This window comes from Podarcis erhardii, assembly GCF_964252035.2.
Source record: "Podarcis erhardii genome assembly, chromosome: Z".
NCBI lineage: Eukaryota > Metazoa > Chordata > Lepidosauria > Squamata > Lacertidae > Podarcis > Podarcis erhardii.
Genome location: NC_138504.1, coordinates 16,046,055 through 16,064,660, shown reverse-complemented (window position 1 = coordinate 16,064,660; position 18,606 = coordinate 16,046,055). Strand labels below are relative to the sequence as shown.

The 18,606-nt window shown below is 40.0% G+C and overlaps 1 protein-coding gene across 7 annotated transcripts in view; it reads right to left on the bottom strand.

Annotated features, from left to right (window-relative positions):
• DIAPH2 (diaphanous related formin 2) overlaps window positions 1–18,606 on the bottom strand; it is a 358,462-nt gene that overhangs the window by 288,553 nt on the left and 51,303 nt on the right. For all 7 annotated transcript variants that reach the window (XM_081847906.1, XM_081847907.1, XM_081847908.1 and 4 more), the window contains 5 exons: window positions 14,107–14,181; window positions 13,944–14,013; window positions 11,920–12,056; window positions 10,419–10,527; window positions 6,484–6,594 (listed from right to left, as the gene is read on the bottom strand). In XM_081847906.1, the coding sequence (XP_081704032.1) occupies window positions 6,484–6,594; window positions 10,419–10,527; window positions 11,920–12,056; window positions 13,944–14,013; window positions 14,107–14,181 (502 nt within the window). The remainder of the gene's footprint in view (window positions 1–6,483; window positions 6,595–10,418; window positions 10,528–11,919; window positions 12,057–13,943; window positions 14,014–14,106; window positions 14,182–18,606) is intronic.

The window sequence follows — 18,606 nt, the reverse complement described above, 5'->3', positions numbered from 1 at the left end:
TATTCTGATTCCAAACTTCTGGGGGAATGTCTCACCATTATGTAGCCAAAATCGCTTGGAGAACCATAATGCTTGTAGAATACATAAAGAATGCCAGGCCCTTCTTTATGCAATCCCTTCCCTGAGAGGTTAGGAGAATGGCAACACAAGAACGGACCTTTTCTGTGGTGGCTCCATGTTTGTGGAATGCTCTCCCCAAAGGGACTCATCTAGCACAGGCATCCCCAACCTGCGGCCCTCCAGATGTTTTGGCCTACAACTCCCATGATCCCTAGCTAACAGGACCAGTGGTCAGGGATGATGGGAATTGTAGTCTCAAAACATCTGGAGGGCCGAAGGTTGGGGATGCCTAATCTGGCACTATCATTACATGTCTTTAGGCACCAGGCAAAAACAGTCCAAGCTTTTGGACATTAAATAATTGGTGTGAGGGTGGGTGGGTGTTATTACGCTTATTTAATTGTTATGCTATCTATTATTTTGCTTATTATGTTTTTATTATTGTGCTCTGTAAAATGTGTTAATGTTGTACATCGCCCTGGGATCTTTTGCTAAAGGGCAGTATGTAAAATGAATTAATGGTGGTGGTGGTGGTGATATCTTGGGGGCAGGATGATTGGGGGGAGAGACCCAAACAGCTTAGTGAGAACTAAGCATGCTCAGTGAACACAGAATGCTAATTGGTCAGGGTGAGGGAAACGGAAAGCCAGGGTGGGTAGAAAGAAAGATAGAATGGAGTATCCATGAAGAGGACTGATTGGCTGGAACCCTGGACAGGAACACTCTGCATATTTTGTTTAGAGTCCTTTTATATTAAAACAGAGAATTAGGAAAAAAATATAGAGTAATGTCACACCCAGAAGGTAACACTTGTAGTTTAGAACCCACAAGTTTTGAAAGAATATAGTAACCATAATTTATGTAACGGCTTATGTCTTCTTTCAAAAATTCTCTAAGCAAGCACAATTTATAGAAAATAAGGTATGATCACCTCACAAAACTATTTTGTTTTCCTCGAGTTCAACCTATGGTCTATATAAACAATCCTTAGGGAAAGTCAAACTCATTAAATAGAATTAATCTAATTCTTCTTTGGCAATGAAATAATTCAACAGAGGATTGAGGTCATAATATTTTAAAATGCTGAGGTTTTTAAGAAAATAGGTGATAAAGTTGCAGTTCTCCCCACTGAACCATATTATAGTTGCAGCATTTGCTTGATGAAATACCAAGTGTTCGATGTTACAAGAGAGTGTTGGGAAAAATTATAGCCACGTGTTAAAATGCAAAAGGCTGATGCTGCAAGGAGCACTTACCCAAGAAAGTTATTGTCACTTCTGCTATTTATACAGTATAGGGGTGGCCCTGTACAGCCCATCTAATACTATTATGGAAGTGCATTTTCAGCAACCCATTTGTTTTTGTAGCTAAATAAATTCAGCTTTCCTTGGAAAACGTAGAACCAATAATTAGATATAAGTGTTGTTCAGCTGTATACTGGGCTTTTAGAAAAAAAGAACATACCGTATTTTTTGCACCATAAGACTCACTTTTTTCCTCCTAAAAATTAAGGGGAAATGTCTGTGCGTGTTATGGAGGGAATGCCTACGGGTGGCATGCCTACGGATTTTCCTCCTCTAAAAACTATGTGCGTGTTATGGTCGGGTGCGTGTTATAGAGCGAAAAATACGGTAACTGAAAGTATATCTTGATTTTATACTAATGGAATAAATTTAGCACAACAGCAAGCTAAACAGAGAATATGTTACATGTTTTTTTCAACTGAGGTTGATATTCAGTGTTACATTAGTAGAACCAAACGCTTGTGTTCAGCCAGTCCGATTTTTGCTCTCATTTCCCTAGACTAACATATCACAAACTGCATTGGAAGCTACCCAGGATTCCAAAAGCTGTTTTCTGTGTACCATAGGTGCAGAGGGCTACTATTTGAGATCTTATAAATGCTGGTCTAAGAGTCATAACTCTTATTACTTGTTTATAGGAGCTGTTTATAATAGAAAATTACAAGAACATAGTTTTCTATTCTATATACACTTAAATTGACTAATGAGAAAAGAAGTTCTACCATCATGGCATCAGGAAGATGAAATGGATATCGGAGATTGGAATTTTTATTACAAACTTCTAGGAGATTTTAAGAGCTTGCACAGGAGTCAAAGTATACTTATAACTTCAGTTCACACAAATAGATCCAACACGGCTATCAAGTATAGGGTATGATTTGGGGAACATAAGCTGTGCCACTAACCAACTATACCCAGATTAGCTTTAGACTTGCATTACCACAACAAACCATGCCTTCTTTTATCATTTTGTGATTTCCCTTCTATATGGGCTTCAAGAAACTTTTCTCCATCACAGCTTGTTTAGAATTCAGAATCACAATCAAATATTGTTCTTGGCAACTATGATGGCATTCTATCAACTTAATTCTGGGTTATATTTAGTGCTCATGCAATGAGATTTCACCTTCATTCATTTTGTCCATGCAGCCCTCTGTGAAGCATCAGAATCAAAATAGAGAGTTGGGTCACCACGTGCCACCATATATCTTTAACTTACTGGCAGTAGTGCCTTTGCATTAGTAAATCAGTGTGCAAACAATTCACTCCCTTTATCTGTGCTCCAGCTGTTCCTGGTAAATAACACATTCTCTATTTACCAGATTCTTTTAGGGGACCTAGCAGCTATCATTTTCAATGTGTGTCTTACCTTCTTCCCCTTAAAAAAATCTGAGAGTATTTTTTAGAAAAATAGTATATATTTTAAATATACTGTAAAATGTTTTAAAATGCTAACTGGTAGGAGGGTGGCCTCCTTGAGGCTCCAGGAGAAAGACTTTCCAGCCTCTTCCCATCTCCTTATGCTGTGGTGACCCTTCCCGGTGGAAGCCAAACAGGAGGAAGAGAAGCTGTGCCAAGCACAGCCCCGTCTTCAACACCACCAACACACCCCAGTCTAGATCCTCAGGTTGTCTTCCCATGCCGCTTCCCCAGGCACTCCCTGGGTCTCCAGAGTTGAGTTTTTAATCTGCGCTTAATCCATGAAGGATGAAACAAGGGAGCAAAGACGAGCTGGCTGGAAAAAATATGAGGAGGGGGAAGCTTCCTCTTCCTGGTTTCCCACTTGCCTCTCTCCCAATGTCCAGGCAGTAATAAATCAAGTAAGAAAGCAAACAAGAAAAAGTGGAGAGGTAGGGTACAAAAATTGCTCAGAACTTCCCAGCTGGCTGTGCCTCCCTTTCAGCATTTAGCAAAACTCATCTCTGTGATTTCCCTACACATCCTCTCTTCAAGCATTGGACCTTATGGATGCCACCATCTTAGCACGGCAGCAGGTTCAAACATGGACCATAGGAACAGTGGCAATAGCCCCATCAGGAAGGCAGGGCTGCTGCACTTTTAATTTGAGCACTACAGAAAGAAATCCAACAGGTGAAACTCTCATGACCAGGAGTTATAAACAGTGACGTTTGTGAGGGCGTTTAGAGAGGGAGTTTGATGAGGAGAAGCCCACAATGCTGTCTCATGCTGTGTGTGAAACCAAGAGACATGGGCATTGAGGGGGCTGCTGCAGTAACCTGTGCCATGATTGTCTTCAGCCTGAGAACATGCAAAACTACACCTGCAGCAAGTGCAAGCTCGTTGCCTTGCTGGAAGAGAAGGTACAGCAACTTGAGGTCCACCCAGTGCTATTTTTCTAGAAAGAGGTGCTGGAACTCACCATGAGCACCTCATTTGTTCTCTTAGAATGGCAATGTAGCCCACTTGAGAGGGGCTGGAGCCCACCTGAGAGGTGCCGGGACTGAGTTCCGATGAGTTCCCACCGGAAAAAAGCCCTGGGTCCACCTATCCACACTGGGCAAGATGTGGAGCGCACCTAAAGAAGTGGGAGGCACCTAAAGAAAGCAGTGCAGCTGCATAAAAAGTGCATATATACAGTGGTATCTCGGGTACAGTACTTAATTCGTTCCGGAGGTCCATTCTTAACCTGAAACTGTTCTTAACCCTGAAGTACCACTTTAGCTAATGGGGCCTCCTGCTGCTGCTGCACCACCTGAAGCAAAGTTCATAACCCAAGGTAATATTTCTGGGTTAGCGGAATCTGTAACCTGAAGCGTATGTAACCCGAGGTACCACTTTAATATGTAGAAGACAGGGGAAATCACAAACTAAGAGTGTACAACACTTTCAGGGAGAAGCTGAGGCAAGCAAAGCACAGAGTGAACTCAGGCTTGCAAGAGAGGTTAAAAAGAATTTTAAAAGTTTCTTCAGCTATGTTCAAAGCAAGAGGAAGGCAAGCAAGTAGTAAGTCCTCCACATGGAAAACTGCTATTGGGTGACAGAGAAAAGGCAGAACTGCTCAACATCTACTTTACCTCTGTCTTCACTCAAAAGGAAAGTGATGCCTAACCTGGTGATGACAGAATAAACAATGCAAGAAAGGAAAAGCCCAACATAGGAAAAGAGGTGGTACTTTAAATGAATTCAAATCTCCAGGACCTGATAACCTGCACCAAAGGTTACTAAAGGAGTTAGCGGGGGAATCTCAGAGGCTTTGTCTATAATCTTTGAGAATTACTGGAGAAACTGTGAGGTCCCCACTAGAGGTGGGCAAATGTCTCCACCTTCAAAAAGGTGGGAAAGAAGACACAATTAACTACTGACCAGTGAGCTTGACACTGATACCAGGAAAAGTCCTAGAACAGATAATTCTACAGTCTATCTTTGAGCACTTAGAAAAGGATGCTGTGATTACTAAGACCAAACATGGATCTCTCAAAAACAAGTCACGCCTGACTAAACTCCCCCCCCCCTCTCTCTCTCTGGATCAGGGGAATGCTGTGGATATAGTGTATCTTGATTTCTGTAAGGCTTTTGACAAAGTTCCCCATCTTGTAGAGAAGCTGGTAAAATGTGGGCTAGACGAAGTAACTATTAGGTGGATTTGTAAATGGTTGACTGACCAAACTCAAAGAGTCCTCACTAATGGTTCATCGTCATCCTGGAAAAGAGTGACAAGTGGGGTACTGCAGGGTTCTGTCCTGGGCCCGTTGTTGCTCAATGTAGTAATAAACAACTTGGATGAAAGTACTGAGGGGATGGTCATAAAATTTGCAAATGACACCAAACTGGGTGGGGGTAGTTAATGTCACAGAAGACAGAATCAGGATTCAAGATGACCTTAACATATTAGAAAACTAGGCCAAAACTAGCAAAACAAATTTCAGTAGGGACAAATGTATGGTTCTACACTTAGACAGGAAGAACTAGCAGCACAAATATAAGATGTGGAACACCTGGCTTGCCAGTAATACATGTAAAAAGGATCTAGGGGTCCTGGTGGACCACAATCTTAACATGAGTCAACAGTGTCATGCAGCAGCAAAAAAAAGTAAATGCTATTCTAGGCTGCATCAAAAGAAGTATAGTCTTCCAAACAAGGAAAGTATAGCCCCTTTCTATTCTGCCTTGGTCACAACACACCTGGAGTACTGTATCCAGTTCTGGGCACCACAATTTAAGAAAAATATTGACAAGCTGGAACGTGTACAGAGGAGGGTGACCAAGATGATAAAGGGCCTGGAAACCAATCCTTATTAGGAGTGGTTGAGTGGTATGTTTAGCCTGGAAAAGAAGAAACTGAGAGGAGATATGACAGCCATCTTAAAATATCTCAAGGGTTGTCACATGGAAGATTGACCATGTTAGTCTTCTCCTGCTCTGGAGGCCAGGACCTGAACAAATGGCTTCAAAAGGAAGGAGATTCCAACTAAACAGAAAAACTTTCTGACAGTGCTGTTTGAGAGAGGAACAGTATTCCTTGGGAGGGGGAGGACTCTCCTTCCTTGGAGATTTTTAGCAGAGGTTGGATGACTATCTGTCATGTATGCTTTAGCTGAAATTCCAACATTGTTGTGGGTTGCAGGGGGTTGGACTAGATGCCCTTGGGTCCCATCCAACTCTTCAATTCTATTGTTCTATTGTTCTATTATTCTAATGATATGCTCAATATGCTTGTATTGTTTAGTTACAGACGGCACCTTTTTCTTGCAATTAACAGCAAACACAAGATGGAAGTGTATTGTTATCTGTCATAATTGCTTTGTTATCATTATCCTGCTCTTCTTGTAAGTCATTTGAAGATGGGGGAGTTGATCCTTAAATACTGCAATTCCAGATAGTAAAGTCTATCATGCAAAGGTGGATTTAAAACCTAAATCCCCATGTCTGTTTTACTTATCCAATATACAGTATATACTAAAAACAGATAAATTCCTAGATGAACAGGATAACTAACCATGCTGTCGCATTTTGCTCCCATTTCACTATGATTACAAATTATAAATAACCATTAAAGTCATACTTGGTTGCAGCATGAAAAACTTGTGTATGATTTATCATCATAAGGCAAGCAGTCATGGTATTCAGTGCATTAGTAGTACCTCTGCAAATAACTTACTGGCAATATTTTCTTTAGTCCACAGCGCAGGAATTCATTTCTCAAGTGTATCCTAAAATCAAGATCTTCAGGGGAAGTGACAAGGGCATTTATGAACTGCATGCAGGCTGCCTGTAATTAAAAATTATGGTAAAAGCAGCTTATTAGATTCAGCCTTCTCAATGCACACAAGCAATAAACATAGTAGGGGGAAAAACGTTCTTAAATAAGGAAATGTACATTCTAACTAAAAACTTATTTTATGGAGCAACACAGTAATATACTTTACAATAAAACTATATTGCCAATAATGCATCCCACTTAGACTGACCTCCATGAAGTATGTGTCAAAAGCTGTGCATTATAATTAAATGCTGGTGTTTGAGTTAGATATAACACTGTAGATGGTGGAACTTATTATTAAGAGATATTATTAGGGCAGTGCAGCCCTTTTCATAACAAGTGGGCCACAAGAGTACTTCGACACAGAACAATGCCTTGTCATGCACATGGGAAGGCAAAGCAAGGCCAAAATTTGGCGCACGTGCATATACACACATCCTTGCAGCCCTCACACTGCCTTCCCAAAGGCAACTAAATGAGGTGCTAGGCTTAGGGAAGGAGTGTGAGGCTCTGGCAAGGTAATAGAGTCCTCCCCAGCTTATTTACAAAGCTGGGAAAGTGCAAACGAGACTTTGAGAAGGTGGCAAGAGGACTCGAAAACCCTGTCAGAGCCTCACACTTCTTTCCCAAAACTCAGCACTTCAGGATGGCAGTGTGAGGGCTGCAGGGCAGATGGTTGTCAAATGTTGCCAAGGGCTGCCCAAGAAGGTCTCAAGGACCACAGGCAGACCTCAGGCCACATTTTGGACCACCATGTATTAGAGAGTACCAAGTTTAGCTAAAAGATTAAAAGCAAGTCTTATTTGGGAAAAGCTACTGGCCAGTATTTTCTAAGAGGGAGCAAAGACTGAGCCTCATTTTTCACCACTTAGTTTTTAGCAGCACTACAAGTTGTACATGAAATCTGTGCCCAGAGACACCAGAAAAGTGTAACTTTTCTATACAGACTGCTGCAAGCTGGTGAAATCTTCCAGTACCATACATGCATACAATGCTGTCATTGTACTTGCCTGAATGATCCTTGTTATGTTATGACTGTGACATGACTGAACAAGCCAAAGTACATGTCCAATCGAAAATTAATAGAGAGAAAAGGTGCCATCTGCTGTGATTGTTTTTGCCAGAAGAAATTCTGGCTTAATTGCTTGTATTAATACTGGTAAAGTGAACATTTCAGTCAGAAACAAGTTAATGAGTCTTGCAGTTGTACCTTCAGTCAAGGAGTTCGGATGAGAGAGATCATAAAACTTGCAAAAGCCTTTAAAGTGGATTCACTGTGACACCAGTATAACCGAATGCATCAGAATGGCAGTACATGTAATGCTATAAATATATGTGTTGATCTTAATATGTGATGTAAAGTTATATATTCTTGATCACAGGGAGTTTCCCCTTTTCTTTTATCTAGCTCTTACCCGTTGCCTTAGAAGCAGGGCACTGGGCACCATAACAGAAGGTCTAAAGGGCAAAATGACAATAACTTTTAAGTGTTCCCCTTAAAAAAGGAAAAGAGAACCTAGATTACTTAGACTACTGCAATGCATTCTACATGGGGCTACCTTTGAAAGTGACTTGGAAACTACAACTAATCCAGAATGTAGCAGCAAGGCTGGTGACTGGGAGTAGCCACCAGGACCATGTAACACTGGTCCTAAAGGATCTTCACTGGCTCCAAGCACAATTCAAAGTGCTGGTGCTGACCTTTACAAAAGCCCTACACAACCTTAGCTCAGTATACCTGAAGGAGCATCTCTACCCCCATAGTTCAGTCCAGACACTGAGATCCTCCTTCAAGGGTCTTCTGGTGGTTCCCTCACTGAGAGAAGCAAAGTTACAAGGGACCAGGCAGAGGGCCTTCTTGGCAGTAGCGCCTGCCCTTCAGATGTCAAGGAAATAAAAAACTACATAACTTTTAGAAGACATCTGAAGGCAGCCCTGTATTGGTAAGTTTTTAATGTTTGATGTTTTGATGTATGCTGTTTGATGTATGCTGTAAGCCACCCAGAGTGGCTGGGGAAACCCAGCCAGATGGGCAGCGTATAAATAGTAAAATTGTTGTTGTTGTTGTTGTTGTTGTTGTTGTTGTTAGACTATAAGGTACAGAAACTTTTCAAGGAAATTTTGCTGTTCCACCAATAAGGATAGTTAGCAGCAGTTTGAATAAGCATTCTGCCCTTGCAAGCAGTTACAGCGATTCATTGTGATACTCTTGTCTGCAAGCAGCCTAAAGTTTTAAATAAAAGTGCAGGAAACATTCTCAACTACACTTTGGTAGGAGTAAAAATTGATGTAATGCAAATCTAGACATGTCCAAAAATACTAAATTAAAGATTTTTCAGGGAGGGGGAATACAGATAAGGACATGCTTATTTTAGTCCGTTTCAACAAACATCAGACTAAGCAGACATCTAGGCTGGCACTGGAATCATACACATCTCCATGACATTTTTATACATCACTTTTATATGTCTGGACATTTTATATCACCTAGGACCAAGTAATAAAAAGAATTTTGCTTTACATTGCTCAGTGTTACAGAAAAGAAACTTGGCAATTACACTCTTCATAACATAGCTTGCATTCATCAAAGAAAAGGGGATGCTATTGCAGCATAACCTTGACCTTTTATGGAACATAATCTTTCCTTTTGGTTCTTTCTAGCACTCAAAGTTTTCATATTGTCATGCCAAGATCACAAAAATATTTTTTGTCTTATGGCCTTAACCTTACAGGGCAGAAGTCATGAACTCAATCGTTATCTCATTCACAAGTTGGTATTCCAGGACTTGATTTTACCTTTCTTGTGATGCAGAGCTAATATACAATATGTGAGGAAAAACCCTCACAGTAAACTGAGTACCGTAACCAGCCATCTGAGTACTGTATATTCATACCTAAAAATACAATAACCTACACCACTGACATACAAATGGAAAAACCTTTCTATTATGTAGATCAGTTATGCAGACCACAACCTAAGGGACTTTGTGAATGCATGGCCTCCACACACACATTTGTGCACACAATTCATCTCTTGAATGCAGAAGGATTCACTCACAATTCACAACATGGAAACACTGTCCATGTAACAGAAACATGTAGCCCCATGTGTATGGCTCACATGCAGCAAATACATAGGAAGCCGCCTTACCCTGAGTCAGACCATCTAGCTCAATACTGTCTACACTGACTGACAGCAGCTCTCCAGAGTTTCAGACAGGGAATGTGCTCAGTCCTACCCAGAAAAGCCAAGGACTGAACTAGGGACTTTCTGCATACAGAACAGATGCTTTACTGCTTAGCTACAGCCCTTTCCCCAAGCAACAATTGAAAACTTTTGTGACTGGGAGATAACCTGCTGACTGGTTAGATTCTGCCCAGAAGCAGAAGACACTTGAACTAGGGCAGAACTAAACAAGAGTCAGGGAGAATGAAGGCATATCGTTGTGTGTGGAGACCATGCAAGTATTTATTTTCCCATGCTACAGCCAATGAAACTATTTTCATGTAGAATAAAGGGCCATGTTTTTCATAAACAGAGACGTTAAAACTATTGGGCACTTAATTTCAAACACTTTCTCAAAAAAATTTATTAACACTGCATTAAAGGAAAGAAGTTGTCTAATTTCAAATGTCTAAAATATACGTGAAACTGTGAATTAAAGAATCTTGAAGCAAATATTTATTTGGGCGCCAAACCTTTAGCCCTCCAAAAAAAAGCTATGTCTTAACTATATTCTTCAGCAGCCACTTGTTACACAATTTTTTTTAACAAATCATTTAAATAGTCTAAACTAGGATAATAGTTATGGTTGTAAACCAAGGAATCCCACCTGTAACTGCAAAGCTTCATGATTCTCAAGCCCCTCCACAATGTTTGAGAACCGCTCTCCATTATTTCTCTCAGCAGCAATTGTTATGGCTCCCAAAATTTTGTCCAGACTGAAACAGAAATTTTTTATTTTAAGAATAAGCATTATAAGGCATTCATGTACTTTATCTCTTAGAATCTAATAGGCTACTCATAAACATATTTCTTTTTCTTAATAGGATTTTGTATTTTTTTCAAAGTATGTGTATACAAACACAAAACTTAAACCAAGACATTATGGTTTGAATCTGGAGGTAAGTGAAGGAAGATCACAGATAGAAAAGTTTCACATTTTTTCCTCCCACAGCAGTCAAATGCATCCCACTAAAAGTCTCTCTGGAAGGCTGCAGTGCCTTGCTGAACAATGTGCAGGGTGGGTGCTGGGGAAAGGGACAGTTGCTTAAACTTAGGTGGAGGTTCTCCAAAAAGGCTTCTCAGGGGATTCAGGTGGAAGAAAGGGATAGATAAGTTAAGGAAGTTCACAGAAGGAAACTATCTTAGGATTGAAGGCTATAATATTACCCTTCTCCATATTACGATATGCAGTATTATTTGTTTAGAGGCAGGCAGGTCAGTTTTTAAAAATTATCCAACATAAGGATTCATGGTTCGTTTTTTATGTCTGAAAACACTCATACACATACACACACTTCTTGCAACATACTTCTATTATGGAATGCTGATGTTAATTCTTAATTCTTTATTTTTATTCATTGTATTCCTATCCAACCTTTCCTCTGCAATGAGCTCAAGGTGGCATCCATGATTCTTCTCTTTATCATTTAATCCAACAATTACTCAGTGTGGTAGTTTAGACTGAGAGGCATTGATCGTCCCAAGTTCACACAGTGAGCTTCTTGGCTAAGTGGGGATTTGAACCCTGGTTTCCAAGATCCACATCCAACACACTAAACACTACACCCCACTGGCCCATGGTGCAAGAAAGCCACCACCCCTCTACTTCTCCTGTAACAAATCTACTCAGTTCCACCCAGTCTTTCTTTCTTTGCACTAAAAAAAGCATGCATTATGACACTCTCAGCAATGCAGGTCACACCTCAAGCCAAAATTCACAGGAAAGTGTGAAAAGAAAACATGAGAAGAGCCCTGCTAGATCAAACCAAAGGCTTATCAAATGAAGCATCCTGTTTCCCACAGTGCCAACCAGATGCCTAAAGGAAGCCCAGAAGCAAGCCATGAGAGTAACAGTCCTCTCCAGCAATTATTCCCCGGCATGCTGCTTCTGATCATGAAGGCAGCAAATAGCCATCAATACTACTGGACATTAATAACCTTATTCTCTATTCAAAGCAGGATGCTGCTGCTGTCAAGAGTAGGGATCATGAAGTCTCTTGGGCCATAAAATAGAAAGGCAAAATAGGTTGGCTGGACATACAGAAGATCTTGGATATAAAACACTGAAATTAAATTGACCAATATCTAAGTGTTATGATGTTACTTACACATTTTCTTCTCCAACAATACAAATGGCAGAAAGTATTTTTACTGTTTCAGTCATCATATTTGGTTGCTTTGGATCAATTGCTCTGGCAAGTAAAAGAAGGCTTCTTTCATCTCCTAGGATTCTTTGCAATCCATACTATAAAAAATGAAAATTGGAATAGTTATATCCAAAATAATTCCCCTCTATACACACATGCTGATCAAATTACAGTTTCCACAACTTGAAATAAATTATTATAATATCAAAACATCTGTGAATGATAGCCTTCTAAACCCACTTTGGGGGCAAACCCTCTCCCCTCTGTCCAGTAAGTGATGTGTCAATGAGGTTTTCAAGCTTTACTACTGTTTGTGACAGATTAGCTCCAATTCCAGAGGTGATGATTTGGAAGAATCCTATCTGATCTCTGCTGGGTCTTACTTTATCTATGCTAATCAGCGGAAGCAATGAGAGAATCCAGTTTAAAAAACAACGCTACCTGATGGGATTGCTACTTGAGGCTACCAGTTTAAATGTTAAAACTTCCTTGCTAAATTGCTTGCATTTCTAATTAAAAAGGTAAAGGTTGAATCTCAGCTGACTGAATATCCTTTGTTAAAGCTCAATGTGTTTGACTGGTTGAGCTGGTGCATCAGAATGCAAGCTATACTTAGTTCAATGGAGCTTATTCCCAGATATGTATGCATAGGTTTGCAATCATGCTACAAAAATGTTTAGTCTTTAAGGCAGGGGTCGGCAAGGTTTACCTTGCCTGGGCCGGTTCACTCCAGCGGAAATCCCTCTGTGGGCTGGATCGCATGCATGTGTGAGCACACGCACCCGTGATTTCTGGCATCTGCATCTGCGCAGAAACAATTTCTGGTGCCGCGGAAGCGAGTCCCCACACAGCACTGCGCTGGATTAGCACAGTGCGTGGGGACTCGCCAAGCGGGCGGCTCGGGGGCCGGTTAAACGACCCTCATGGGCCGCTTGTGGCCCATGGGCCTTAGGTTGCCACCACCTGCTTTAAGGCCACAGGACTCCTTCTGGAGAAAAACTGGTAATTCCACCTTCAATTTAGTAGAATGGGATGGGGGGGATGCAGTGGACCTATATTAGAAACGAGTGTTATATACCTTGCATTGTCTTATTTTATTATCATGAAATTCCAAAAAAAAAATGTAAGAATATTCCAGAAAAGTAGTCTATAATGTAATAGCAAGTCAAAGTTTTTGGTTCTCTATCCTTTCTTAAGCTACCAGTCAGTAAACTCCACTGCATTCAAAAGGACTTACATTTGTGTGCACATGGTTAGGATCGTGCTGTTAGTATAACATCTTTATAAGATCGCTAAGTATTTTTCCAGCTTGAGTCCACCATGTGGACATACCAAGATGCACACCTCATGTGTTTGTGTGTGTTTCAATGTTTCCTTAATAATAATAAAAACCTATGCGGGGGGCACTTTTTTCTTCCCTCTCATTCCACATAACTCTGCAGTATCCGTGGGTTATGAGTTTAAGTTATTCCACATGCTACCAATTAAGATTAGCAATGATGAACAACATGCAGATGCATGTTCACACTCAGCTTGATCTGAGAGGCTGAAGAGAAGGAGGGCCTTTAATGATGCCCATCCATGTGGTGCATAGCCCCCAATCCCAACTCAACCACACAATACTTTATTCTGTTAAATGGACATCATAACTTAGTGGACTGCAGAAAGGAGCATGGAAAAAATTGTGACTGTGTTCCTACTCTCAGAAATGTAATTGTGTGTATCTTCCAAAATCTTGAATGTAAGTTTTCACAACACTTTATATACTTGTTAACCAATGAAGTAAATGATAAATTAGCTGCCCATTTTTCTCTTCTGACAGAAGTAATTACAGAAATACAGGTAAAGCATTGTCACCCATAGGCCAAATTTCCCTTTCCTAATTTCAGCTGTTTATAAATACACACACACACAGAGAGAGTCACTCATGACCACATAAACTGAACTCACTTGAAGGAAAAACCAGAAGAAACTGAAATTCTTACCTTATTATTCATAAATGCTTTGAGGCACTGTATAAGCTTATGCTGATTCTTCTTGTCAATACTTTCTTGCCTTTAAGGGGGGGGGGGAATACCAACAGTAAGACACTGTATTAACTGCTCCCCTTTTTTAACTATCCCTTTCACTGAGCATGTCTGTACTTACTGTCTCTTGTCCAGAAGCTTCTCAAGAACATCCAACAGAAGCCCAAGCCCTTCATGTCCAAAATTGTTAACCCAACTGTATAAAAATAAAATGCAAAATAGTTTACATTTCCTTTTTTACAGAATCACAATAGGCAAAAGTTAGTCATACGAACCAAGTGCCTGTTACAGACAAAGGGGCTCCAATACACATACAAGAGGTTGATGATAATGTTGAATGTGTATATAAACACAGAGATTAACCTCCAACATCTGTCTCACCAGCCTAGTTTGTGATATTAAGGAATCCAAAACTGCTAGCATCTTATGGAACAGAAAATCCCTGTGTTATAAGTATTACAGTATTATGTGACATAATATTATTAGGTAATAAAACTATTTAACTGCCTCAACAGCAGCAGCAGCAACACATGCACCACATGGATTAACAGTTTGTTTATCTGGAATATTTAATCTTCTAAACATTTTTCCCTCCCAATGGGTCATACACATTCACACAACAGAAATGCACACGAGCACACACGCACACACGAAAGGCAGTCATGTTCATAATCATCAATTAAGCTTAAGAAAGCATGTTAACAAGTTAAGAATGGTTTCAGGTTAAGAGCAGACCTCCGGACCGAATTAAGTTTGTAACCAGAGGTACCACTGTACTTGCAAAGTTCATTTGCTTCCTGTTTTTCTCAGTCTTAAGGATTTCATGATTATGATCTAGGGGATATGTAGTTCAAGGCCAGAGAAAGACGAATGAACCTATGGCTCTACTAGGGATTTTGTGTTCCCTTTAACTCCTTTGAATTTAACACTGCCCTGAACAATAGAAAGCAGGATTGAGACACCAACCCCACTGAAGCCCTTATTTGCATATTTTCTTACTTCTTCCCATGGATTAGTTAACATGCTTTCTTAAGCTAATGGGGCCTCTGTACTGCTGGCACGCGATTTCTGTTCTCATCCTAAGGTAAAGTTCTTAACCCGAGGTACTACTTCTGGGTTAATGGAGTCTGTAACCCAAAGTGTTTGTAACCCGAGGTACCACTGTATGTCACTTTGTGTTGGAGATATAAAGGCTAAATAATGGCCAGCTGTAGTCTGCAATCTAGCAACATCCTACGAACACACATACCACACATAACCACCACTGACCAGGAAGCTGAAATATTACTGCTGAAGGAGAAGAATGAACAATAGAGTTCTGGTAAACAGTATAAGTGCAGCGAGGGAAGTGAAAGAATTTGGCTGCAGGAAAAATAGCCCAGGACTTAGGGAAAGAGTTGTGTTTGGTGGCTGGAGAGCTAAAGAAAAATTCTAGGCTTTGATCAACAAAAGACTTATTGGTGAGCCACTCTGAAGGCAAGTTGCAAGGCAGCAAGTCGAGATTCCCCTCCTATTTCCCAAAATAAAATGTCAGCAAATCTCACTGGCACGAATACCAACCCTCCACATCACTCAGACATCTCTAGATTGGAAGCCTGTGGGCAGTTGATACTCCTCTCAGAGAGCAAAATGCAGATCCCCTAGGCATCTAGTTACTGATACACAGAATGTCCACTGTCCAAAGGCAGCATTTCTTTACTTTCTGGTATTATTTTTCTAACCCCATTCCCCAATGGAGTGGCTTACCAGTGAATATACAGGTAAGTTTTTCTTCTTCCTCTATGATCTCTGAGCTCTACTGAACTAGACAGATAATCAACAAATCATATCCTTTCATTTCTGAATTTCTGAAAATCTCTGGGAGCACTTTTTTAAATGTTTGCATCTTCCAGATTCTTCACTGACATTCAAACTATTCTTCTACTTGTGTACATACTGTTGCATAAGTGGTACCTAAGAAACTATGACATTTCTGACGCAGCTTTCAAAGTGTTTTTAGCCATTGCTAGTAAAGCAATGCTAGTAAAGGTAAAGGTAAAACACAATATATGCAAGAAAGACTATGGATATGTGAAAATGGCAATTCCATCAACACAGAGGTCCAATAATTCAAGTTTGCACTTCCCATATAAACTGTGGCTTTTATAAAATGAGCAAATTCTTGTGCAGGAGGCAAAACAGACCTCGTGTGAAGAAATTCAGTGTTAATATGTTGTCACTTTCAATGTTAGTGCAACATCAGAGGGTAGAGTTCAGTGGTATGTATGGTATGCAACAGAATGCACCTCTAATGGTGTTCCATTCCCAGCAGTAATCTCAAAGCGTAAGTCACATCACTGAACATCAAATAAAAGAGTGATATTTCAAAGCTGCATGGAGAAATAGAGAATGGTAGGAAAATAGAAAGGTGTAGTCCTCCTTGCTCCAAGAATCATATGGTCAACTGTTACATGTTACAAGTTATTTAGTATTAAGTATGTGTAATATTCAAGAAACTAATAAGTGTCTTTACTTTTGCTCTTCTTTTTTTTATTAGCTATCTTTAAAATGTTACTTATGGTCATGCCAGCCCATGGTACCCATCACTGCCTAATGGGGGGGGAGAGACAAATGTTTTCCACAATGAGTTTACAGTTTAATCCTTACAGATTTATACAGATTCATTTATATGAGCTTCAGCACTGTCACAATGTAAACTATAAACTCATTGCAGCAAGGACCTGTGAAGGAGCAAGTAACCAGGTGGCACTATATAAACAATAATATAATAACCTTACAATTTGCCTTGGGTTCCACATTTTCTTATTTTTACAATATAGTTGCTGAGGTAGATCTAGTCTTTTGAATTTATTTAAATTAGCAGTAGAGCTCCCAATAATTAATGGTAAAGCCTTTGCTAATTTGCTTTTCTCTATCTCTCTCCCTTAAGCATTACCTTTATGTCTGCAAACTTCCTGCCCAAGTTCCTTCAGCTGTACAAGCAGGAGAGCTGACACACAAATTTAAGTGGCCAAAGGAAAACCAAGAGGATACCTTCAGAACAATGCAACTCAAGAGCTGCTGTTGACATTTTTGGAACTGTTGACTTCATATATCTAAAAGATTGAGTTTCTGAACTCAAATAAATGAGCAGAGTATTCAGCACACCAAGCATTCAATAATATTCCATTAATGCTTTGAACATGCAACAATCCCATTTATAAAACAAAACCTATAGCAAGCTTATATTTTTATTGCAGCAATTCCCATCCTTTGTTGATAAAAAGCGAAATACTTTGAATAGTCACATGGAAAGCATAAAGGAACAGCTACTATCATATCCACAATTACCAACATATTTCAGCAATCTGTCAAGAGTGTGTGCTAACTATTCATATTTTTTGTTCTGTATTTTATTTTTGGTGGTGTTTATACAACCCTCAGTCACTAGATGGCTCTCTAGAGCCATCTAGGTTCAAGATTGCTACTTGAAGAAATGCATAATAAAGATCATGAACAGAGACAATAACTCATCAGAGTGAAAAAGACTATGGACTAATAAATGACAATGTGTCTGTGAGGGAACCTAGAGGAAATTAAAAGTACTGGCTATAAAACTTTTACAAACCTCCCTTTGTTTTAATATCTTCTAAAGAGCATTGACTTATGCTTGTGGAGAAATCAAACATGCAACTATGCAAAGGGCATGGCCTTCTTTGTAGTGGTGCTAAAAGTGTGCATCACTTCCTCAAGAAGGTTATCACCAAGTGGAATCATTGGTGTCTCACCAGCATTAAATATTAAAGCTGTTGACTATCTTTGGGTGGTGCTGATAGTGGTGACATTTTCTCTTTAGAAAGCCTTTAACATTTGATGCCTCCCCCCTCATGCTGCCTTCCTAAAGCCAGGTAAGCAATGCGCTGCGCTCTGAGAAGGAGGCATGAGGGCTCTGACAGTGTCCTAGAGTCCTCCCATCTCCTTCGCAAAGCCTAGTTAGTGCTTTCTCTAGGCTTTGCGAGGGAAGCTTTGTGCCTCCTTCCCAAAGCCCAGTGCCTTGCTTAGCCAGCTCTGGGAAGGCAATGCAAAAGCTGGGGGGAATCAAACTTTGGTTTTGCTTCCCCCCTGCCACGCGACAAGGCAGCATGCTGTCTGCGCGTTCCATGTCAAAGTACTCTTACAGCCTACCTGGTATGAAAAGTTGGGTCACCCCACTTTAGATTCTTTTTGCATCTATGTATGTATACATCTTGGGAACTCACACAATGGTGCTGTTTGTATGCTACTTTTATTATTCTGTATCCTGCACTGGGTGACTTTTAGCTTCAAAAAGCAGGGTAGAAAAATTAAACAAATAGGCATAACTTTTAAAGTACTAAACCCAATTCCATAGTTCAAAACCACAGACTTCTGAGAACCTATTCCAATGAAGGGTAGGTCATACATACCCCATCTCATTCTCCCATGCCTACATGAAATAGTAAAGTATTAACATGTCTTATTTAAGATTACAATTAATTCAGCAGATCATTGAGATATGAATTCACCGAATTTTGGACATATTTCGTTACCTTGGGTTACTAACCACAATTACTACCAGAAGTACACAGAACAAAGTGGAACTTCATTTCACTTCTGGTTCTAT